We start from the raw sequence: 26,670 nt of genomic DNA, 5'->3' as shown, positions 1-26,670 counted from the left end.
CATGTTGAATCGCCTGACCAGCACTGGAGTAGAGTGAGAGAGTAGGGTATCAAGCCCACTGACACTACATAGACTGAGAGAGAGGGAGGACACTTCTGTAAAGGGAAGTATAAGCATCATTGCCATGTTTATCTTACATTACCACCAGATTGATTTTTGTGAAATAGGTTCTGATCTTGTCATTATTATGCTCCAGGATCCTTAAAGACTCCCCATTTAAAAAATACCAAATCCTCAGGCTGGTATTTAAGGCTCATTGTAATGTAGCCCCAGTCTACTCCTCCAGTTTTATGTTTTACCATGCCCTCCCATATTCCCTTTACTGTAGAAACACCGGACTATGTGCTATACTTGGAATACCATTTGTTTATTTATCATTCGTACATATACGAAACTTATTAAGCACCTACTGTATCCTTTCTAATCTTTGTTTAGTCAATGACCACTTAATGCTTTTTGCCACCTCTATGTATATAAAAGCCAACATATTCTATATGGCCTGGGTTAAGTACCATATTTTCTAAGATGTCCTTGCAACTCCAAATGAGGCAGCATTTTTTTTTTTTGAGGTGGGGGTCTTTGGGTTAATGTTATATATGTACATACCTGTTTTCCCGATAGGACTCTCAGTTCTTTGAGGACTTGGTCATATCATCCCCCTACACAGCCAGCCAGTGATAATAATAATGTACACATAGTAGATATCTAGTAACTATGAAATGAATAAATAACAAATTAAATTGATATAAACTTTCAGTTTCTCTTTCTTTATCATCACCCTAATATGTTTATTTGTATAGTACATCTATTTGTATAGCACATTTGGATTTATAAAATGTTTTTGGGTCTTTCATCTTATTTACTTTTCATAATGATATTCTGTACTGGCTATTATCTTGATTTTAAGGATGAAGAAACTGATTCTTTGATAGGTCAGGTAACTTTTTGGCTGCACGGTGGTTAATGACAAGAATTAAATTCAGATTTTTTGACTATAAAAGTCATGAGTATTTTGGCAACAAATGACAGGAACTCAAACCAGCTTCAGCACAAGAGGAAATTTATTGGTTAATTGGTGGTCCCCAAAGAAGCATGCTTTTTCACATTCCTGCTGTCGTGTAGTGCCTTCCCTCAGTGACTGAGCTGGGATCGTGACTTGCTTTTGGCAGAGGGAACTTTAGCAAGCATGATGTAAACAGAGGCTTGATAAGTGACTGGAAATTTGGAACTTGCCTGCTTGGAATGCGCTCTCTTGGAACCCAACTGGCATGCCCTATGAAGCCTAAGCCACGGGGAGAGACCATGGGGAAGGAGAAGCGAGATGCTACAGCCAGTGACCCTCAGCACCAACAGCCAGTGTGAGTGAGCATGCTGGATGTGAGTGAGTATGCTGGTTGTTCCAGCCCAGTCTAGCCTCCAGATGACTGAAACCCCAGCTGTAGAACCACGAAGGAAAATAAAATGGTTGTCTTTAATTGTGGATACTGCAATTAAAGCTCAGAGAAGACCATTTCCGAGGTCAAGATCCGCCAGTAGTCAGGCTAAAACCCTGGTATCCTGATTCCTGATCTGCGTCTCTTTTTGTCACCCCAGGTTTCTTCAGTGGTGCTTTTTCTCAGGAGTGGGGTGGGAGTAGGACGCGTGTGTGTATGAACATGTGCGTTTCCTAGAGTCTGACCTGGGGGAGTGGGGTAATCCCCCTAGAGCTCTGTTTTCAACACCTAGTGCCCCTCTGTTCACACACAAATCAGCTCCTTGGATTTGGAGTTAGATCTGACTCAGCCTCAGTCACACATGCTCCTCGGCCTTTATTGACCTAACTGATTGTTTAAACCAGGCAGTCCAGGACAAGTCTCAAGTGTCATGAAGTTTGCACAGGGGAGAAATACTTACAGACAGCGTTTGGGACCTTGGATTTCATGCAGTGCCCTGCTTGATGTGAATTTGTGGCTCTTTTGACAATTTAAGAGCAATTTTTGTGAAATTGCCCAAAACATTTTGTTTCCTCAGGCAAAAAAAAGGCTTTTATTGTATGAGCAACTGTTGCACATCTACTCCAGAGAAAGACAATCAATTGTGGCCTCTGACAAATCAATAAATACAGGTGGGAGGCCAGATTCTTTGTGTTTACTGTATCCATCGTTCTCTTCCTTCCCATCACTGCTAGAGACAGACTTGTAGAATGTTCATTCTGAGAGATTTTAAAGTATATTTAGCTGACTGATGATTTTAGAGATAAGGAAACAGAGGCCCAGGGAGGGCTAAGGGCTTGATTGGTCACACGGTAATTCTGCAGATTGAGTTGGGATTTTGACTCTGAGGCAAATCCTCTTTCTGTAGTCCTAAAATCTTTTGGTGACTTCCTTGGCTGCTCTGACACAGGACAAGAAGTAGTTCATGAAGAAGAAGGGAGATAAGGAGGATGTTAAGTTTCAGAGGAAACTGATTTCTAACAGAGGGACCCCAGGAATGAGGAGAATGATCTAGATTTCTTTAATAGAGACTCTGGACTTCACTGCTAGTTTTCATCCACAAACAGGACACTTGGCTCTAAAATCATTAAGAGGTTTTTATAGTCGCAAGTCTCCGTAGAAAATAGCCATGCTGTGTTTTATCTTCTCAGGGTCCTGACCTACTTCTTTGAGGTTCAGAGAAGTTAAGCAGTTTACCAAAGATCACACAGCCAGAAGGAGCTGATTCCAAGCTTGTGCCCTTTACATTACATTGCACTGTTTTTTAGGGGGCTAAAATTGAAAGTATTTTGTCTCAGGGGAAAAAAAATCACAAGGATAATGTAGGCGTTTCTTTATATTTAAATGCTGCCTACTGTGGCTGGTTGAGGATGTAGGCTCCAGGGTCACAATGTCCAGGTTAAAATTCAAGTTCCATCACTTTACCTGTGTGACCTTGGAGATGCATTTGACCCCTCCAAAGTCTTCTTGCCTATACAAGCGACATAATTTAAACATTTACTTCATAGTGTTGTTATGAGGGTAAAGGGGAGATAGTGCTTGGAAATCACTCAACATGAGGCCTGGCGTAAGGGCTCAAAAATGTTAGCTTCTATTTGATTTTATAATGCACATTATTAATTGGGGATGGGATAATGCAGGAAGGGAAACTGTAAAAGATAAAGGACTACCTCTTCTTCATGCTTACCTTGACTTCATGCACGGATTTCTTTGCTTGTCCTGACCACACACCTATCCTCCCCAGTGGGTTAGATTAGATCAACTCATTCCAAAAAGAGAGACATGTGAAACTGTTCAGTGGGAGACCCAATGGGGTGTGCAGAAAAATGCATGTAAGAGGATAATCTTTGCGGGATCATTTGTAATACAGAAAACCCAGAAAGATTAGTTTATATTACATTAATTTATAAAGAATGGATTGCATCAACGATGGTACATCTCAGTTAATGCAGCACAATATTTCCAGGTGCTTAGGAGAAAACCTTAGAATCATCTTTGATTCCATTTTTTTTCTCCTTCCCCACATGAAACCATCAGTAAAACCTGCTGACTCCACCATCAAAATGTGTATCCAGAATCTGACCAGTTCTCGTCTGCACAGCTGCCACCCTGATCTTAAGTCACTATTATCTCATTGATTTTTGTAATCACCTTTGACCTGATATTTCTGCTTCTACTCTTGCCCTTTCTAGCTACAGTAGCATCCTTGCTGTTTCTCAAACCTATTTAGTTTCCTACCTCAGGGCCTTTGCACTGGCTGTTCCTTCTGCCTGGAAAACTGTTTCCCACAATGTCCTTATAGCTCCCTCCCTCATCAGCTCAGGTCTCCTTCTTAGCGTGGCCCGCTCCATCCACCCTGTTTTAAATTGCAGTCTACTCCACTCAGCTTAGTACTCCCAATCCTCTTTACCCTACTCTATTTTTCCCATAGCAATTATCACTTTTTCATGTACTATATATTATTAACTTATTTATTAAGTGTACTGTCTGTCTCCCTCTATTGGAATGTGAGTGAGCTCTGTGAACACAAAGATTTTTGCCTCTTTTTTTTTTTTTTAACTTTTGTCGTTGTTTATTGTTATAGCCCCAGCACCTAGGATACTTTCCAGCATATAGTAGGTGCTTAATAAATATTTGTTGAAGAATGAATGAATTCTTTACAATGAGTTAGTATGGAATTTTAAAATCAATGAGGGGAATCTATATGTACTGACATGGAAAGATCTCCAAGATATATCTTTAAATGAAAAAAAATGGAGTTGTAAACCTGTTAATGTATATTTAAACATAACTAGAGTTATATATAAATATATATATCTCAATACATTTGCATTTATGTATGTATTATAACTTGTTTTGTGTTTAAAAACATTAAATAATCTCTGTATTTGCATACATATGTGTATAAATGCATAAATGTTGGGGAGACTTTTGAACTTACAGTAATAGTTATTTTTTAGGAAGGGTGAAGGAGACCTGTTGTTTTATTATTTTTTTATCTCTGTTTTTTAAAATTTATCCTACAAAAGGCTGTATTAATTTATTATATAAGTTTTTATATAATTTTCTAAGTTGGTATAAATTTTGAAAAATATTAAAAATATGTACAAAAAATTTAGCACTCTTATTACATTTTCCTGGATCAGCTGACTGCACAGGTTGTTAGCAGAGAGGTTTTAATTGGATGGGGAGTGTCACTGACTGGTCGATTATTCTTGCCTGCTCAACCTGATCCCCACCTCCCCAGACCCACAGACTTTCCCACACTAGACCGTGAGCTCCTTGGGAGTAGAGCCATAATTGTTTGGGTCACTGCTGTGGCCCCATCTGCTAGTACAGTGCTTTGGACTTGGGAGGTGCAAAGTACATATATGTTTAACTGAAGCAGCTCTTTCCTGTCCTCTGGAGTCATTCAACAGCATCTGTTCCTAGTGCGTTCTGGGACGCAGCCTCAGTTCCCTCTCTGCCCTGCAGGTGGCAGTCTTCATCGCTTGAACTAGCCTTGCTTCTTTCTAGAGCAGTGGTTCTCAATCCATCAGACATAGTGCATGCTTTCAGTAACACTTATTTCATAACACCCTTTTATTATTCTGGAATGAATTAATAGATTAAATAATCCACTGGCAAATATAACTTCAAAAGCTATGTAACGCCCTTGCCCTAATAAAAAGAAATGAAAGGAATTGATAATAAAATACCATATATTTTAATTGCAAATGCTTGGGTGTCATTTCCTTAAAAGATATCATGCAGTAGTTGGATGCTCTGCCTATGTCTAGGACCCCTGTGAATGTAACAGCTATAGATGCAGTTTAATACAGCAGCAGCATTTCAATCTGTGAAGCAATATTCCAAAAATGGTAGATAGTTCTTGGTAGAGGTCTGAATAAAACAAAGTAAAAGTTTCTCTTATATGCATTTTCAGTTCTCTCAAATGTATTGTATATGAAAGCCAAGCTCCTCACTCCCATAAACAAAAAACTGAACAAACAGAATTTAGGCTCAGATGACTGTAAACAGCTGTTTTACCTATGTGAGAATCTGAGTTGGGGACATTGTTTTGTTATTGTGCAAGAGTGCCCCTCCTACTGCAGGATGCCCACATCCGTGGCCTCCCACCCACTGAATGTCTAACTATGGTGTTCATTCATTGCGAGTACAATACTGAAAATAAGTGTTTCCACACATTTCCATAATGCCCCTTAGGGGGCACTCTTGGCCCCGTTAGGAATTTTAGCAGGAGCTGTGCAGTCTAATAGGGTAGCCACAAGACGTATGTGGCTACTGAGCCCTAAAATGGGGCTAGTGTGACTAAAGAACTAAGCTTTTGACTTTCTTCAGTTTACACTTACATTTTAAAACTGTTGCTCAGTTCAGTTACCGGAAAACTTTTAAGTATGAATGGAGCAACTGGGGTATGTGAATCTACTTCGTCAACCAAACTTTTGTGAAATCTGAATACAGATCAGCTATTTCTAATAGAAAGTTTAGTGAATTAATTGAGATGTTCTAGTTCAATCTTAGAACATAGGAGTTTGAAGACTGAGTAGGCAAAAAAGAATATAGAATGTCCTATAAATACCATGGTTTTATTGGATTACATGTTGGAAATGATAAAGGTTTGGATAGATTCAGTGAGATCTTATTAAAATGAATTTCACATTTCTTTTTGCTTTTTTAATGGTGGTATCGGAAGTTTTAAAAATGCATATGTGGATTACATTGTAGTTCTATTGGAGAGTTACACTGGGATAGGGAAAACTCAGACCATTTTGCAGCCTCTGAGATTTCTTCCTGCTTTCTGTCTAATGGAAATGCAAAGTAAGTCAGAAGTGAGAGAGGAGTTGGAAAAATTAGTTGTTTACTCTTGAGTCGGCAAACCAAGGGCCACAGTGACAGAGTCTTTGCAATGGTAGAATAATCCCAAGTGATTATTATTTTTTAATGAAGTCCCAGATTTAGGCCTGTAATATCTGGCACAGTTGATGTTTTTCCGCTACACTTATCCTCTGTTGGGTCCTCTGGGAACCTTCCTTTACATAATGACGTGGGGGTTTTGGCCTGTGGTACAAAGACTTGTGCCAGCTGTGCTAGGAGGCAATGAGGAAAAGGCATTTCAAAGTACAAGCAAGGTGGCTTATCTCTCCATTCTGGTGATTTACAGATAATGCAGGTGGTTACATTTCAAAGCCAACCGTGAGTTTTCCTCTGAGGCAAAGCATTGAGAACCAACTACATGGGTAGCTAAGTTACATCCCAGCAGTGGAGAGGCCTCACTGATCATATATACAGAAGTCCGGTATGGATTTTAAATTATGACTGGACTGGTTAAAATCATTTTTGTTCCACTTTTAAGGAGTTGACTACTTTCCCCCCAAGTGGTCAATTTGATGATGTAAGAGAATCTTTAATGGTGAGAAGCATGAACTTTGGGGTCAGACCTGGGTGAGGATTAAGACTGACATTTTATGGCTATGGGACCCTGGGCAGATAATTCAACTTCTCTGAGCTTCGGTTTTCAGTTTTCCTATCTGTGAAATAACCTCCCTCATGTATAGCAAGTGCTCAAAAACCAGTATCTGTTTTTCACTATGAAGAGGGTAAGAGTGGGAGGTAGGGAGAATTTTTAAGAAAGAATGCATCTTAGAACAGCGTCTCCAAGACTGTTTTTTCTCAGAACATTGGTCCCATGAAACAGAATTCCAACAATAAAAAGAGTTTTGTGGGCACTACATTTTAGAAATGGTATATCCCCCAGTGGAGATTGACATATTTAACATTCTCAGAAGTCCTACAGCAAAGTTTCATTTGGCTTAACCCAGCATTTCCCAAACTTACTTAGTAGGATAATTTTTTTTCAAGAAATAACTATTAGCTCTGTGGGTCATACTTTGGGAAATGATGGCATGGAAGAAAATATCTCACCTTTTAATCAGAACCCCTTGATCTCACACTTTGAATGGGCTGGAGTTCTCATCAGATTGTCCTGCAACCTAGGGGAGACAAGTAGGATGAGCCACCAGACTATGTCTTCTGTCACCTAGGTACATAATGAAAACTCCATTCCTGAGGGAGGTTAGACAACCTTGGAAAAAAATATATGGTGATGTGAAGTATGATAGTCTCTTAAAGCATTGCCTTGGTGATTTCTGTTTTGGTTGGTGGTGGAGCAGGAGGGGAGATGGTAATTTTAGATTTTATTTTTCACGTTTTCTATAAAGTTCCAAGAACTCTCGCAACTCTGTACATATGATCAATAACTACAATAATCTTCTGTCATAACAGTATTTCAAAAGGAAATGCCAGACTGGGGTTTAAATACACACACACACACACACACACACACACTCTGCACAGTAATGTATGAGCAGATTAAAAAGATATGTTTAATTTATAAGCCTTACTCTGATTAGAAGTGATAGATGTGGAAAGATCACCAAAAGATAATGTTCATACTCAATTTGCAATAATTGCACATTTCTTTCATCGAGACACATATCTATTATAATCTTCTAAATCCCAAAGTACACATAAAAATAAAGTCCAGTGAATGACATCAGACAGGACTAGATAAAAATTCTACTCCTAAGAAGATCCAGAACATACTAGGGTCTAAGTCAAAATGCAGAGAAGCAAACCTAAGTATCTGTGAATATCTTTGTAAGAGCATTATTTGCCCCCAGTATTTATTATAAATGCTTCAAATATAAAAATTTGGAAGAATAGTACAATAAATAACCATCAAGAATTGTTAACATTTTCCTTTTTTTACTTCATATATATTCATGTAATATTTAAATATGCATATATACTGGGGAGATAAACTTTTTCATAATAAATTGTAGGTATCATGATACTTCACCTTAAATATTTCAGTATCTCCTCCAAAAAGGACATTCTCCTACATAATCACATAGCATTATCCTGCCTAAGAAAATTAATAATTTTCTAGTTCCACCTGATACTAACTCTAGAGTCAAATTTCTCCAGGAACCAATCAAGGTTCATAAATTTCGTTTGGTTATATCTCTTTAAGTCTAGAATGTTCCTCTTACCCCAATATCGTTTCCCAGTGTATTGACTTTTTGATGAGACCAGTTGTCTTGTAGGATGTCCCACATTGTAGCTTTGTCTAAATTACTGTTCCATCTTGGGGTCATTTAGCTCATTCTTCTAGCTCCTATGCTTTTTGTAAACCAAAAGTTAGATCTAAAGTCTCGATTAAGTAAATATTAAACATTTTGGCCAGAATATCTCATCAATGGGGTGATTATTTATTCTTTGCCTCCCGTCCCAGTGTAACTTTAAATAGAGCCTTTCACCAGAAAGAATGTCCTCGTTTGGATACTCCATCTGTAAAGGAAGCATCACATGAAAAGATATAGAATGTCAGTTTGTCACACGGTTAGGGACAATAAGTTTAATCACTTGGCTGAGTGTCCATCAGAGCTTTAGAGAAGTATGGGCCCCATAACGAGATTATAAGCTGATTGGTTTTGTTCTGTAAGTCATCTCAACTGTCAGTAACCCATTGAAATTTTCTGTGACTGGGTACAATCCTGAGTAAATGATTCCGCCTTAAGTTAAAGTCACTATTTTTGTATTTAACTGTATGAGAAATACATTTTTTACAATAAAATATGATTTCTTATTATTTGAATTCAGTGAGGGAAAAATGGCAGGAGGTTGAAGATTTAATTTTCTCCATCCAATTGCATAAATTCATCTGCATTTTAAAACGTTAGGCACAGTTTATTTGAAAAAAAAAATACTGTTTTTTTCCTAATATTAAAATCAATGCCTGCTCATTATAGGAAATTTAGGAAAATACACTGAAGTATGAAAAAATAAAAATCACCACTAATTACCTTTTTAGAACCATTGTTAACATTTTAATGTATTTTTGACTCTTTTTCTCCTATACTATTTTAAATATTGAATTCTATATCATGGGACAAAAAAATTGCATTATACCTTTTCCCACTAAATTTGTAGCGTAAATGTTTCTCCCTATTATTTTAAACTCTTTGTAAATCTTTTAAAAATGACTGCATAATATTTTGCATCGTGGAATTCCTGCTGTTGAACATTTAAGTTATTTTCAATTTTTTTCCCCTGTTGTGAATAATGTTATAGAGAACATATTTACCTACATAAATGTTTTTCTTCATTTAAAATGATCTCCTTGGGAGCACTTCCCACCACTTCTGGTTTGGCGCTGCCCTATTCATATCGATTTTTGCTAAAATAAACTCTCGAGATTTTTAATATGCCTCCCTCTATCTTTTAACAGTGCTGGTGTCAGAAGAGGGAGCTGAAGGTGCCCCTCAGCAGCGCCAAGGCGCATTGAGCAGCCAGGTATCGGGCCATCCAGCCCCTTGATCTCACTGTCTCCTCACACCTTCTGGAGGTCATGGGTAAGTCGCTTTCAGATCCTGGATCCTACTCCGCAGCTTTTGCATTGTGAGCTTTTAGTTTTTATTTTATTTATTAGTTTTCTTTCCAGAAACGGTCAGCGTTTGACTGGATCCACTCTTGGCTTCCTTTTACAGAAGAATTAAGATATTTGAGTCTATTAGTAAATATGTGTTTTCTGCCACATTAAAAATTTTACTATGAGGAAGAATATACTTTTAGAAATTGTGAGATGTATTTATAAATTTGCCAATCCACAAAATGCTGCTTGCTTTTTTTCTTTCGGTTTAAGACTATGTTCCTTAACTCAGGCTACTATCTGAATCTACTGATAAGGCCTCAGCTGAACAACAAACATCCTTAGACTTTCTTGCTAAAACAATTTTAGATAATAGAATTGCTTTAGATTACTTATCGGTGGAACAAGGAGGAGTCTGTGCCATAGCAAATACCTCATGCTGTCCCTGGATCGATACCTCTGGCATTATAGCAAATATAGGAAATTAACAGACAATCCACTTGGCTAAAGCAGGTTGATGCCCTTTCAGGTACATTCTTCGATTTATTTGATACCAGCTGGTTTGGCTGATGGGGGCTCTGGCTAAGGAGTGTACTTAAGTCTCTTGGTATCATCCTCCCAGTGCTCATCATCGTGGTCTCCCTAGGATGCTATGTTCTCTCAAAGGTCTTAAATGCATTTTTGCAGCCATCAGTAGTACCTTAGATGGTCTCACTGCACTTGGAGGAACAGAATCAAGATGAACAATGAGATGAAACAGCAAATAGTTCACAGATCTGACATCATACTCTATGAGTGTCAAAGTGAGACAAGAACACCTTAACTGTGATGATGACTGAGAGTGGAGCTAATACCAAAGGTGGGGGTAGGGGCGGGGGATGTGTTAAATTAATTAAACAAAGAGGCCATTAAACTGATGTGGCTCTAACACGATGGCGAGCTACCCAAATCTAGAAGTTTTGATTTTGGCAAACCCAAAGCTAAGCCTGTAGATGCCTCATGCTTATGAAATCAAAATGCCAAGGGCAACCAATCACAAAGAGCCAACTCGCTTTCAATTATAGCCAATCAGTAACTTCCTGACTTTGCTTCTGCCTTGTCTCTATATAAGTCTCTCCCCAAGCTTCTGCTGGTGGAGCACTCTTAAACACTTCCAGTTGGCACTACCCAATTCAAATTGATTTTTTCTCAAGCAAGTTCTTAAACTTAAAAAAAAAAAAAATTATCTCCTTAAGAGAAATTATTGGGTTGAAAGGAATGAATTTTTTATGTATTCTTTCCCCTTGATTATCAAAGTGAGATAAACTTATCGCAGCCCGAGTCTTCTAACCAGGGGCAACCAGTGTTAATGTTTTTACATCATTTCTTCTGATTTATGCAGTTATTTTCCTTCTTAGTAAGGCTCAAGGATATGAACATTTTTGAGGTTTTTGATAATACTACCAAAATTGCTTTCAATTGATCAATTTTATCCTCCTTCTGGCAGTGTATAAGTTGTGACTATTCCAAAAACACTAACATCTAAAAATTATCAAATAAACATGATTATTTCAAAACCTCTAGTGATTTCGGTCTGACTCCCTCAAAGTCTATTCGTGATCATGGGAAAGGGCATAAAAATTATAGAAAATGTGTTACTTCGGAAAACTCATTGCCAGCTTTTGATTTCTTCACATAATTAAATAATTGTTTTTGAATAGTGAAGATTCCATTCAAGTCAATTGTATTGATAATTCTAACTTAATTGTAACAACAATTTTCAAGGTGACAGAAGCATGATTGTGCAAAATGCATCAGTGCATAGGCTCTGGTTGAAGTCTACCCTTCTGAAAGGCTATTTTTGTTAATGGTGTTCATTTCTTGGGCAGTTGAAAATGCCAATTTTACATTAGCTATAGAAGTCAGCTCACTGGTCCTTCCAGATGAAGATAGGCTATTGGTCATTTATTAATACCTGTTTCCGGTGATGAATAGAAAGAAATATTCTCCAGTTAGGGCTTCCCAATCTTTTTTACAGCATGGTGCACATAGAACACAGTGATACTTGTTTCATACACTGGAGTAAATGCAGTTGGCTGATGTAGTCAGACATGACCACCTAGAAGCCTGGGGTCCCACCAAGCTGTCCTGAGGGATCCATGTTTCAGACTCCTGTAAACCATTCATGGTACATGGAGGCCAGCTCTGCATCCCAGGGAACCTAGAGGAACGACTCTTCTGATGTTATGAAGAGTGTTTCTTTCTTTTTAAAAAATGCTGTGTGTGTGTATTTAACCTAGTGCATTAATTACACAGCTGCCTTATAACTGTGAACCCCTTCCTCAGTAGAAATGTAGATGTTTCTCTTGACAACTTTCTTGACACCTTCACTATTCTCCACAAAATATGTTTAACTCCTATTCCAAAAGTTTTATTGATTTGATTTCTCTCACCTGGAAGTCATTGATTCAACAGTTATTAACTGACTTCTATTAGGTACCAGGCACTTTTATAAACATTGGAGGTAGACAAATAGTAAAGACAGCTTCTGACTCTGTGGTGTTCACAGTTTAGTGGAGGGGAACACAGGAATAGTATGAGAAAACAAGAGCACCTAATAGCGGTAGGTCCACAGTTCCGTGGCCTTCTCCCAGTGTCAAACTTCCACTCCTCCTCCAAGTCACACCTCAGATGTCACAGAAGCAGTGACATTTGAGGTGTGACTTGGAGGAGGAGTGGAAGTTTGACATTTCAATCCAGGAACAGAGTACTGGATAAGAGACAGAAACCTGTGGTTTTGATAAAACCAGTTAGCTCGTTGGTGTGCCTGGAACACCGATCTCAGGCAGCGCCTAGAAGAATGACAGAGGACGAGGCTGGACAGGAAGGTACGGTTAGATTTTGAGGAACTTTGCCTGCTGCATGGAAGTGTTCGGACTTCTTATGCAGGAGATTGACATTCGCAAACCTGTGTTTCCGGAAGTCGCTGCGGCATCAGTGTGGAGAGTGGACTTGTGGGTGGGTGGGGAAGTCATTACGAGGCTGCTGCAACTGTGAACACAGAAGTGATGAGGTGGCGGGGGAGGGGATGAAAGAAGGCAGTGGTGATAGAATCCCTAGGAATGGTCGCAGGAGTATGAGAGAAGTCAGTCTGGGCAACTGAGTAAATGACGATGTCATTAACAAAGCCAGGGACAAAGCTTAATCTCCACATTCCGGTTCCTCAAATCTAACCCATTGTTGAAGAGGCACTTTCCTTAAAAGCCTTTTTCTTCCATCCTTGTCCTCATAGGGACCATTCTTTTCCGGAATAGCTATGCTGAGAGTCAGCAGTGGACAGTTTGCTCCCTAAGCAGGAGGCTATTATTTCATATGTCTTTGGTCTGTTTCCTAAACTAGATTGTAGGACTGTCATTCTCAAGCCCCAAATCTCACACTTCTCTCGGTCACCACAGTGGCTATCTCACAGTGGGCATTTGGGCACTGTCTACATACAATAGGCTGTGGGGCCTAGAGCGGTGCTTGCAAATGAATCTTAATTATAAAATAGATATAAATGGAACTGCTTGGTTAATGCAAGGAATCCTTACATGGAGACCTGTGGCTTCTTGTCTAGGACTCCTTGAGACATGATTTAAAAAGTTTTGGCTTAGTGGACTGGTCATGGGGTTTGGAGTCAGAACTGAGTTCGAATCCCTGTTCTGTCACTTACGTAGCTGTGTTAAAGTAAATAAATAAGGAAACTGCTCTGAGCCTCACTTTCCCCTCTGTAAATCAGAGATACTAATACTTTTATTGTAGGGTGATTGTGAGGATGACGTAAGATAATGCATGTAAAAATCTCTGATACATATTAAATGCTTATTAGATCATAGCCGTTGGTAAGAATAACTAGACATTTGCTAACTGACTGAGTAACTGATCATTATTGAACTGGTACTTGTTCAGTCTAAATAAACCTACTCATACTTAGGTTAGGAAAAGCCAGGGTTGAGGTGAAGTTCTGGGTGAATTTGGGATTCAGGGGGCACCCAACCTTGTCTTATGCTCCCTCTACTTCATAAACCCATAACTGCCTGCTTTCGTGTGAGAGTCTATCAATATTTAATGTGCAGGTGTCAGTTGCTGTAAATTGAGCATCTCCCAGCAGCGACTTGAATTAATTATATGCAGGAGGAGAGAAAATAAAGTGCCTTTTTCTCAGAGCTACAAGTTTCACTGGCTACACTGAAGCCTGGAAACCACAGGGGACATTTCTGCTCATGGAGGACCCTGAGAAGAAGCTGAACCAGAAGAGTGACAGCAAACCCCGGAAAGTACGATTTAAAATCTCTTCCTCCTACAGCGGCCGAGTGTTGAAGCAGGTCTTTGAGGATGGGCAGGAGTTAGAATCGCCAAAGGAGGAATACCCTCACAGTTTTCTCCAAGAGTCCCTTGAACCAATGGATGGTGTTTATGGGTCTGGGGAAGCCCCCAAACCCCAACCATACTTCCCTAAGCTGACTGCTCAAAGGATCAGCGTGTTTAGAGAGGGCAGTGCATACACTTTGGCGGGCAGCCAGCCTCTTTTCAACGATTACAAGGCAAATGACCATAAGGTTGGTATTGTATATGGTGTATAAGCTCTAAGGACTAAAGTGTGTTTAGAGAAATACCTAAATGTTTCAAATTTATATCATGCTCATGCTCCAGTACCAACCAGGGTTGAGGGTGCACCCAATGGGAAGTCGCCCTTAGGATATTTCTGAGGCAAGAATAACATGCTGTTGATTACTTATTATAAAGTGCAATAAGCATAGATAGTATTCACATTCCAGCCAGGGTAAGAAATTGTAATTGGGTCTTTGCCTGGGTTGTCTCAGTAAGTAAATTAAATAGATGTGCAGTGGTTTTCAGGCCACCAGACTCTGCCATCTTAGAAAATTAGGCAACAATGGGTTGTCTTGTTTCCTGAGAGAGCTGAGCGTTTGAAGGTGCTCATTTTACTCCAGGCAATTATTCAGCTTGTGGTTTATCCAGGTCTTTTTTTTCCCCCTATCTCCCTCTTGCTGCCTGATTTTTAAAAATGTCTGTTGTTTGTTTGTTTGTTTGTTTTTTCTATTGCTTATTAGCATAAATCTGAGTAGGCAGAGTGCTGGGGAGAGAGGGTGAAAAGCAAATCAACCAGAGGAAATGTTACAAATGGAAGAAGTTTGAGCTAATAGCTCAGTTGAAACATGTATTTTATTTGTGGATTTCAATTATGTTCCCCAGTACCTTGGATAATCAAAAGCCTATACATGATTTTTTTTTTTTTTTAGTTAAGAGCATGGAAAAATAATCATTTCCAAAATGTAATAGGAGATATGTATATGCTTTCTGCCAGTGGGACTTATGAAGGCCTTATTTTAAAGATGAAATACAATTACATAATGCACCAGGTTATTAATGAATAGCACAGCAGGATTTGTTCTCATCTTTAAAATGTGAAATTCAGATAATTACTCTAATTATTTTTATTGGTAGTTTCCTTTGGAAACAGATAATATATATCTATAGCAGACAAATGTATTGGCCTTGCTAGCATTGATAAAAGTATAATTATGGGCATGTCCACATTTATCAAAGACAATGCTAATTGTGGAGTTTTTTTTGTTTTGTTTTGTTTTGTTTTGGTACTGAGAGGGCTAGAATGAATAGGATAGCCCCTCGTGTTAGCGGAATGACTTATGCATTACAAAGCAATGTCACATACTATTATGTCTTCACCACAACCATGAGGAGAAAGGTAAAGTGTGATCATTCCAATTTTGCAGATGAGGAAAATTGAACACTGAATTGTGAAGGGACTCACTGAATATTATAGGGTCACTAGATGCAGAGTCAGAATAAGAACTTCAGTCTTCTGATTCCCCATGTTTTTGCCCTATGGAATGCTCCTTTTTAGAAAATAAGATCATTAATAATAACGATCTTAAATGTTGATGATAATAATAATAGTTACCATTTAGCGAGTGCTTATTATGCTCTAGGTACTTAGCTATGTCTTGTACGTATAGTATTTCTTTTTACCTAAATCTTATTTGTAGGTTTAGAATTTACAAAGTTGTAGTGTATACAGTACTCTGTACAAGGCCACAGTAGAAAATATTGGACTGCTTGACCTTCATAAGTCACATGTCAAACTTGGCATTTTTGTAAATGTATGATTAGGCATGGATTTATAAAACCAGATAACTGAGTCTCAGGGCGGCATGGCACAGTTGGTTTAAACACAGTGCCCTAGAGGCCATGTCCAGGATTAAATTCCTGCGTGGTTTAGTTTTCCTTGTTTTCTTTGTTGCCTGACCAAATGCTATAGCCCAGCCTAGCCAGCCTCTGAGTATGAGAGTGGTCAAGATGGATTCATGCAGCTCCACCCACCAAAACAGGTTGTCAATGTGGGATTTCTGAAAAATAAGGAAATGAGAGGTGGGAAGTCATGATTTTTCATGAATCCCATTGTAAAATAACCCCTAGTAAATATTGGTGAATATTGGTAGAATAGTGAATCCCATTGTAAAATAACCCCTAGTAAATATTGGTTATGAGGTAATTTGGGTAGCAGTTAAGCATCATAATTAAAGTTGAGGCAATTTGAGTAACAGGTAAGCATAATAATTAAAAATAAAGGCTCTGAACTTGAACAGATATTTGTATACCTATGATCAAAGAAGCTTTATTCACAATTGCCCAATGGTGAAAACAACCTAAATGTCCATCAGTAGATAAATGTAATATACACAGACAATGGAATATTATTCAGCCTTGAAGAGGAAGGAAATTCAGACATATGCTATGAATGAAACCTGAAGACATATGCTACGTGAAATAAGCCAGTCACAAAAAGACAATTGTATGATTCCACTTATATGAGATACCTAGAGTAGTCAGTCAGATTTTAGAGACAAAAAGTAGAATGGTGGTTGCCAGGGGCTTAGGGAGGGGAGAAGCGACAGTTATTGTTTAATGGGTACAGAGTTTCAGTTTGGGAATAAGAAAAAGTTCTGGAGATGGATGGTGGTCATGGTTACACAGCAGTGTGAGTATACCTAATGCCGCTGGACTGTACACTTAGAAATGGTTAAAATAGTAAATTTTATGTTATGTATATTTTACCACATTAAAAAAAATTTTTTTTTCCTAAAAAGCAAAGGCTTTGATGTCAGTTAAACCTGGGCTTGATGTCCATTCTACCCACTTACTGTGTGAGCTTGGGCAAGGTCCTTAACGTTGCAGAGCTGCGGTGTTATAATCTGGGATATGAGAGTAATAAAAGCACCTGCTCACGGAGATGGCTGTGGTGATTAGAAAGAGGTGATACATAAGAAGCTCTTAGCAATCATTGTGCCTGGCACATTGCATATGCTCAGTAAATGTTACCTACCATTGGATAATGACTGGATTCTTATGGAAGAAATATTAAGTCTTTTTAAGATTTTATGTGATGGATAGAGAAAGTGGTTATAAACAATCAGATATTTTAAGGAATGGAAAATGACTGATGTTTATAAAGTACATTAAAAAAATGGAAGGGAAAGAAAGGGAAGTAATATTTACTGAACACCCGCTTTGTACATATGTAATTTCATCTTCACAATAATTCTATGAGAAGGAATCTTACAAATTGGAAAACGGAAGTTCATAGGGGTTAAATAATTCGCACTTCTCACACAACTGTCAAATAACATTTGAATAAAATTTAAACTCAGGTCTGCCTGCCTCCAAAGCCTGTCGAGTTTCTAGTACCCAGTAAGGAGATTCTGCATTTAAACACAGAAGTGGAAAGGTTTCGTGGTGACTGAATTGCAATCTTGGCACGCTGCCACTGACATCAGAGTATTTATAACACAGGTTACCATCCCAGCACTGTGGAAGGAGACAAAGAATTCCTGGCTCCATCCCAGCCCTCTGTACTGTCAGAGTGGGTGTTCCTCACAGGTGATTGGATGGAACCAGATAATGTGAACTTTAGTTACACCTGGAGAGCTTGCTTAGCCACAAGGAAGAACTTGGCTGTTGGGGTGACTGAAACTTAAATACACCGTAAGGGTGATTTAGGACCATCCATCTTTGGAATACATTAAAAGTAAATTTACTCTTTCGAGTGTTTCAGATGTTGACCAGCTTAGAGGCAGGAGGTTGAACCAGATAACTGTAGACTTTTTTTTTAAGTACATTGAGAATTTTGCCTCGAAAACCAGCTGAAGATGCAAAACAAAAACAAAACCCTCCCTAGTTACTGAACTCTTCAGCTATTACTGGAAGTGGAACTAGAACCTTCCAAAAGTGCCACCATCTTTATCTTCTGATGTTCAGAAACCGATAGTCCAGAGTGTGAAACAGGAACCCGGTGTGCATCAAACAATGGGAAATGGAAGCTGCCACATGATCCCTAGAAGAGAGAGAGGGAAAACAGGGCCAGGTAGGAAGCTTGTGGCCTCATAAATAATTATTGAAAACTCTGTGGATGTTTCAAGGAAGAGGATCTGAATCTTGAAGTCCTGCTCAAACCAAGCTGTGACTGAATACATGAGAGCTTTAGATATGAGACTGCTTAAATGTAGTATGTAAATAGATTTGGCAAGATATTTCAGGCAGAGGCATTTAGTTGTGTAGCACGATTGTGCATGCACTACTAAAAACAGTTTTTAATAACAACAGTGGTAACAATGCCCACTGTTTGCGTGGTATCTTCGGCTTTTGCAAACCGTTTTATATATTCTTCACAGTACTTCCACCCCTAGAAGATGATATAATTAGCCTCAGGGATGAGAGTCAAAATATTTAACCACAGGGATATTGCTCAGTCAGCCCAGAAGCCATCAGAGTGTTGGGGCAGCAGCCTGACACTGGGGGTCCTAAGCCTTAATTCCTATGTTACTGTTTTTTGGGATGTTAGGGGCTCCCTGAAGAGACGCTGGAATAACAGGAGGGCTCTCAGGAGTTTCAGGACAGCACCTATTTGCCACCTGGTGTAGAAATATTTTATGTTTTAATGACTAGTTAGTCTATGGTGGTGCCTAACAGCTAGATGTCAGACCATTTGCGGGTGAGCAACCTGAGGCCAAATGACTCTCCTGCGTCTCACAATTGGTGAACAGTAAAATTGGGATCCAGTGTAATTTCCTTGCAGGTTATCCTAGCTCTGGGAAGAAATACGTGTTCATAGTTAAGTAATCTCTAAGCGTTTACCACCATGCTTCTCTGCTGCTTTGTAGCATTGTCCAAATTATTCCTCAGTGAATGAGGGAACACGTGAGAAATCCATGCAAGAGACATAAGCTATTAATAATGATGCTATAGAAGTACATTTATTGACATAAAAAGAATTTATATTATACAAATAATAAAAAATGTTATGACAGCATATACACATATAAATTAATATATATATATAAATAAATATAATGATCTTATGTTTTGGGGGGAAAGTGCTTGTGAATATTTCAGTGTAGGTGTTAAGGATATGAATTTTAGAGTGAGATAGACCTGGGTTTGAATTCCTTCCACAGACCCTAGGAACTCTGTAACCTTGGGAGACACCTCACCCCACTGAGACTTGGTCTCTTTGTCTGTAGACAATGGGGAAATCATAGCATCAGGGGGAAGTGAGGTAATGTTTGTAAAATGCTTAGCATGATGCTTGACACAATAATAATAATGCTCAATGAATTGTATCTACTACTATTTATTCATAGAAAAAACTTTGGAGAGCTGTTTATTTTAAAAAGAGCATTTCTGCATGTTTATTAAGCATGCATTGTGCCTGGCTGCATCAGCTGCTGTGCTGTGTGGCAGAATAGACACTTTGGACCCTACTCTGCAGTCTTACACTCTAGTTACATGACTAGTTCATCTTCATTCGGTTACCACCAACAGGAAGAAGGAAGATGGTTGTCATGGTTTTCAGAGAAAGCAAACAAACCAGGGAATGAACTGTAGCTTTGTGGTCTGATGGCATCACAAGTGCCAGGCGGTAGAAGATCCCTCTCTCCAATTCCTTGGGATGTTGAACAGGTAGGTGATTGCTGGTGGAGGTTCCATGCTCATTCTCCATTTCTCTAGTCCCCACCTATTATAGATTTTGGAAAGATAATCATCTATACTAATAACCTGAAAATCATTCGAACCCCAATGGACAAGAGAGACTTCATGAGGAAAATTCTCCAGAAGGAAGAGGAAGCCGAGGAAGAGTCTCTGATGAGCAAAGAAGAAATCTATGGAGACAGTGACCAGAATGACAGGCCTTTGCCAGAGACTGACAGCACGTTCCCCCACAACCAGTACCCACAGGTGTGTCACGGCCATTTGCTGTCCTATTCAGAGCTGGCCCTACTGCGGTGGTCTTCAGGTTGTTTTGATTGGGCACTACTTAAGTAAAAACTTTTGTACATGACGACTTAAAGGTGTCTGAATACTAAAGATGTTAAGGAATTTTAAGTTTATTATATTTTAATGGTGCATTGTTAGCAAATAATAGTTATCAAGTCCATATTTCAAACACTTCTAATGACTTCTTTTGAGGTCTAATTAGGTAGCTGTTGTTTTCACTTTGCAATGTGGCTTGGCTTAGAACGTCTTGCTGTAGAGATAGCAAAAATCAGCTCTGTAATTTTCTTATGGGTTTGCTTCTGCTTCTATTATTGGTGTTATCCTCACTCAACCCACAGTTTCCTTGGAGAAATCTTATAAAACTGAGAGGCTTTAGATTTTATAAAATTAGTTCAGTTAAAACTAAGCAATGTAATTTGTAAATCCACTAGACCAGGCACAATAATCTGCAGTATTTTGCAGTACGCTGAAAATGAAAAAATGATCCAAGACACTGTTGTCACTTTACATCACGCTTATTCCAGGGTCCCTGGGGTACATTTTTCTAGTGACTGCCTGTCTTAGAGGGTGCCAGTGCCAACTAGTTTATTAAAAATTAGTATAACAATTTCTTTTGAAAATATTATTAAAGCTTTTTTTTTTCTTTTGCCTTTTTTAGGTAAAAATATAGTTTGAATACTTTTGTCCTCACACCTCACAGAGGTGTGCACTCCCCACCTTGGAAACCATTGCTCAGACATGCTCGGATGAGGGGGAAGAGTGATGATATTCATTACTTCACAGTGCAAGGTTGGGGAAATGCAATTTTGATGAATTTAAGCTGAGAGAGTAAAAGCTTGGATAGCAGCAGAAATGAATTTTCTCTTTAGATTCCATCTTTTGGGACTTGAAGCTTTCTGTGGGACTCACTCTCACCTCCTAAAAGTTGATGTAACAAAATGGGCCCAGGGCTTCATTGCACTTGAGGGATGTCCCCACCCTGGGAGAGTTTAGGGGACAGGAACGAGGTCATGACCAGACTCCAGCAAAGGCTCCTGTTAAAGTTCTGCTCACAGCCACTTATGTCTCTTTCCAACCTGATCTCACACTTGATAATATATTTTTAAAATGCAGATTTGATCGTGTCACCCCTTCATCACCTTTTTCCCCCATCCAAAACTTTCAATGGCCTCTCATCACTTGGTATAAAGCCCAAACTCCTCACTTGTTCTGGAAAGCACTATGTAGCCTGGCCACTCTTGGCCTCTTCAGCCTCATCTCTTCTTATATGTCTCTCTTCATTCTCTCTACCCCAGACACACTGCCCTTCTAGCCACCCCTCCAATCTTTGTTCTTTCCTGCCAGAGGCAGTTTCTCTGTGCCTGGGATGTTCTGCAGATTCCCCACCATCTGGCCCTCAGCCCCTGCGATCTCAGTGGAGATAGCATTTCCTCAGAGGGGCCTCCCCTGGCGTCCAGGAGGCTCAAATCCCCAAGAAAGGGCCCCTCAGGGCACCTGACATTTGTCCTCACAGTTGCAATCTTACATTTATTTGTGTAATTATTTGGTTAATGTTTGTTCTCACCTTCTAGGATTTGATCTCCATGAGGGTGGGGACCATGTTTATGTTGGGTGTAACATAGTAGTTTAATCTCCTCCCCCACAATAGAGCCTGGCACATAATCGCACCCAGTAAATATTAGTTAAGTGTTTGTGCAAAGAATATTGGAATTTGGGACCCACGTACCAGCTGATAAGAAGTATTCTGCCTCTACCTTTTCTTGCCTTCTATATAGCCCTATTCAGAACCTAGCATACCAGCAGGCTGACAACTAAACAATGTGATCCAAAGCATTCTGTTCCCACTTTAAAATTCATTAATTCTATTATTTTTCATACCATATTGTAGTTGGTAGGAGCATATATTTTTAGAAGAGGGCCCGAAATGGTAAAATACGGGTCACATTGCGGCCCTGAATGAAAAAGCAACACTAGGCCTGATATGACAATTACCTTTAAATTCAATTTGGAGAGATTCATGTTTTTTAGCTGTGATACCATAAACCAGGATGGAGGCATGCAGCAGAAAATTGCTGTGAAAGGTCATACTTTACTTGCCTGTCCTTTAAACTCTGTTTTAAATTGCTATTTGTTTGCCCAATCCTTCATGCAGTAAATGCCCAGACAAGTTTATTCTTAAAAAAAGAAGGGTCAAAGGACACCAAAGAGTCCCTTCTGACCAAGAGACTCTTGTGTTGTACAGAACAGAGAAACAGTGGGGACATTGATGAAAGAGCAGGGCAAGGCCAAAAGCCAGGCCGTGCTGAAGCTATGTATTAACTATAAAAGAGAAGAAAGAAGATAATAGAATTGAGCCACAGTGAAACATGGAAGGGGAAAATTCTGGCCCTGTGTTCAGTGGACTCAAGACCATAAATCATCTGGGCTTCTTTATGCTTTATATGATCTTGCTTTTGAAATAATAGTAATAATAATAATAGCTGCGATTTATGAGGGCCTGTGGTAGCCAGATACCATGCCCAATGCTCTCCATGCAGTAGTCTACTTCATTCTCACAAAGATTCTGTGAGGTAGGTATTATTAGTAATCTCATTCTGTAGCTGAGAAACTAAGGCTCCGAGAAGTTAAGTAACTTGCCAGAGGTCATTGGAGATAAGAGTGAAGCCTAGGTCCATCTGACTACCAACCTCATAATCTTAACCATGCAGCCTCCAAATGGTTCCTGGTTACTATCTTCAGGGCTCCACAAGCCTTGAGTCTGCAAGGAAAGCAGAGCCCCGCTCCTTGGCCATGGATCTAGTAAGAGGTGGTTTGGGGAGGTTTGTTGGTTCTAGAACCTAAGCCTGCTTTACAGCTATGTTCTAGGTCCTCTTACTAAATATTTTCTGATAGTAATTTTTAAAAAATGAGAATGGAAAGCAGAAGCTTATATCCTGCATGCCTTGTATAGAGTAGAGGCTCAGTAAATACTTGATTTAATGAATCGTTAATTAATTAAATGAGCACAGTGAGGGCGAGTGGTTGGAGAAGCTTAGTAACCCAAGGGAAGATTGGAAACTCCAATAAAACCTCTAATAATGCATCAGATACAATGTGAGTGATCTGTTCTTTCTCAACAGCAGGCTCACCAGGTCGTTTTATTAATCTTTCAATATCTGACTCGGCGTTCTATACAAAATAATTTTTGAATCACATATATAGAATTATGGTAGGATTTAACTGTACTTCCTTTGATAACATTGACTTAAACCATTAAAATCTCACTGGGATCAAGTATAAAACATAAAACATGTGGATTTGGCAGAAAAATAGACTGTGGTAATTTGCTTTCAGAATATTTTGGCAAATATATTTATTTCGAATACTTTAAGGGAAGAAAAATTTCTCCATTGTTAATATAGTAAAACATGGCAACAATCAATAAAATATTAACAAAAGGGTACACAGACATTATTTAGGTTTTTGTCAGTTGGATAATCACTTCCATTTCCTAAATCTAGAATAAATAAAATCTAATGCCTTCTTAAATACTTCGCAGCATGATGGAGCTATTTTCAGAACTATTTTATGCCTCCCTTTTCAGAGATTATTTTTATTATTAGGTTATGTAAGAAAGCTGTGTTAGCTGGGTGGAGGTACCCAGTGGACTCCAGGTGTCTTGGTAGTTCCTAGAATTTAAGATCGAGAAGGGTTCTCAAACATCATTGTTTGTTTATTCGGCAAATACATGAACAGCAAATATTGTGCTTGGCACTGGATGCCCAGGAAGTGATGGTGAAAGGGACTAGCTCAGAGAGCTTTCTATCTAGTCAGCAGGAGCTTTCAGTAGAGTGGGACTCCTGGTCCACAGTGTGGGTGGGCAAAGCTTCCCAAAGGAAATGCTGCTAAGCTGACATCTGAATATAAGGAGAAAGTGGCTGGGTTGCAGGTAGGGAAAGGTCCCTGGAGACCAGCTGGAGTGAGACCTAAGGACAAGAGCCTGATGAAAGAAGTAATGAAAAATTTAAATCAGTTGAGGAGATTGGGTTTTAATCTGAAGTTTATCTGTAAGGCAAGTGTTCATTAAAAGGTTTCTTGAGTGCTGTGTGGCAATCACAATTGCACCCAACTTAATGAAATTGGCATCAGTGGGGAGAACAGCCACAAGACCGGAGGCAGGATCCACACTGAATTCATGCCACAGTTGGTGGGTGTCTGGACTAGGATTGTGGTTGTGGGGTGGAAAAAACTTGATAGATTTGGGAGATGTTTAGAAGGGGAAATGGACAAGATTTGGTGCTGGATCCACCTGGTATAGATCTCATATCTCTATTTATTGGAAGGTTCATGGGCTATGCATGGTCTTTGCACAGTAGTGCAAAGATTGCCGATTTCCTTGAGATGTCTTAGGGGAAGAACACAACAGCAGACAAGGGAGCATTTTCTGGAGGTTAAGAGTTGAGGACTGGACACTTACTAACAAGGCTTAGAAGTCAACTAACTCCTATGGAGAACCCATAATATGCCAGATAATATATTAAAGTATTTTCATACACTCTCTCATCTAATAGTCCAGCTACTCGGAGAAGTAAGCATTATCACGCCCATTTCACAGGTAAAGAAATGGGGACTTAGAGGTTAAGGGAACTGTCCAAGGTGCGTAGTTGATGTCAGAGACAGGCCTCAGTCCCAGGCTTCCGACTCCAGAGCAGAGCTCTTAATCTTGAGGCCTTATCACAGTTCTCAAAAGAACAAAGATTAAGTATTGCAAGAGTTCAGAGCTAAGTTTTGAAGGATTGTAACATTGGCTCATTCATCCACTCAGTCTCTAAGGCACACAAAACAATCTTTCTTGAGTGCCTACTTTGGACAACTACAATGAGGGGCTGTGCACACTTTGATTGTGAGCGTGAACTCTGGTGCTCAGCCTCCTTGTTTCAAAACCTGTCTCTTCCTCTTCCAAGCTGTGACCAATAGTGAATAACTGAACTCCTTGGTGTCACATTTTCCCATCTGTAACAAGGAGATGATAATCCTTATGCCGTCTCACTGAGATGTTGTGGGGATTAGATGGACTGATATAGAGAAAGCTCTTAGAACAGCACCTGGCACCTACCACCATGCTACAAGCGTTCAATGTTAATATTTGGCAATGAGGATAATGAAGTCCTTGCCATTATGGAGCATACAGAAATAATGTATCGGATGGCAACAAGGACAGTGAAGAACATAAATTCACAGAATGCAAGGCATGGTGGCAGGGGATGCTATCCTAGAGATGTCCATCAGGGAAAACCTCTCTGGTAAAATTGCTGCAATTATTCCATGCCTCTAGCCAATTTCTTCATTGACATTTGTGGGAGGCAGTTTCCTCTTATTCTGCCCCAGCCTTTGCGGCAGCCCAGTGCTATCGTGACCTGCATGTGAACAATAGACTTGAACTGCTGCTGTAACTAAACCCTGACCCATCTCTTGCAGGAAGGGGAGCTTCCAGAGGACAACTGCTTTCACTGCCGAGGGTCGGGCAGTGCCACCTGTTCTCTGTGCCACGGCAGCAAGTTCTCGATGCTGGCCAACAGATTTAAGGAGTCCTACCGGGCCCTGCGGTGCCCTGCCTGCAATGAGAATGGCCTGCAGCCTTGCCAGATTTGCAATCAATAGCCCGTGGCTTTATATGTCCACTTTTACTGCATCCTCCCTAAAGTGATTTCTAATAAACTCCCCCTTCCTCCTTTTCCCTTTCTCACAAAGAAGCCACGGTGGCTGCAATCACTTCCACCACTGGCAAAACTCAATTACCCGATGACATTTCGTGAGGCTAGTAACATCTCCATGTGGGTCTAAGTGGCAGAGGCATTTTCGAATTAGAGTCGGCTCTGAAACGGGTTCTGAAATAATCCTCCCAAGAACGTGTGCGTGTATCCCCCTTGGCTTTGCTCAGCTATCTCCTTGCACTAGCAAACAAATAAATGTACACTTCAGGCAGGAGGTCAAAGTCATTTTCTGGTTGGGAGTTATTTGGCAAACTTATGCCGTGAGAAAGGGATGAAAAAGGCAGGTTTACTGATGAACCGAATTCCTGTTTCTTACAATGCATTTCAAATCGTCATTGATCAAATCGAATTTTCAATTACGCAGAAGAGGAAAGGGATGCCCAATGCCCGAACGCACCGGCAGGCCACTGGACACCGAACAGCGTGTATGTGCTTCGTGCTGAAGACAGGCCAGCTGAGGAGGCCTTTCTTTCAAAGTCCCAAGTTTCCTGTGTGATGTGTTTGGGTGACATCTATGTGGGCAATGAGCAGTGCTCCTTCTTAGGATGAGATAAGACATTTCTGCACACCTCTAAACTGCTAAGGATGTGAGCCAAGTCAAAGCTATGATAAATTTGGTGCTTCAGTATTTGTGTGTGATATGACTTCATTCAGTCCCTGAATTATTACCAAATAAATA

The 26,670-nt window shown here is 39.6% G+C and overlaps 1 protein-coding gene across 1 annotated transcript; it reads left to right on the top strand.

Annotated features, from left to right (window-relative positions):
- Positions 1 to 14,109: 14,109 nt before the first annotated feature.
- GRXCR2 (glutaredoxin and cysteine rich domain containing 2) lies at positions 14,110 to 26,466 on the top strand. Its single transcript, XM_039835910.1, has 3 exons — positions 14,110 to 14,483; positions 19,972 to 20,199; positions 25,696 to 26,466. The coding sequence occupies exons 1-3, from the start codon at positions 14,148 to 14,150 to the stop codon at positions 25,876 to 25,878; spliced, it is 747 nt and encodes a 248-aa protein (XP_039691844.1). The 5' UTR covers positions 14,110 to 14,147; the 3' UTR covers positions 25,879 to 26,466.
- The last annotated feature ends 204 nt before the right edge of the window (positions 26,467 to 26,670 follow it).

This window comes from Pteropus medius, unplaced genomic scaffold (assembly GCF_902729225.1).
Source record: "Pteropus medius unplaced genomic scaffold, Ma_sr-lr_union100, whole genome shotgun sequence".
Lineage (NCBI taxonomy): Eukaryota > Metazoa > Chordata > Mammalia > Chiroptera > Pteropodidae > Pteropus > Pteropus medius.
Note: the sequence above shows the minus strand (reverse complement) of the source record. Positions and strands in the feature narration are given on the sequence as shown.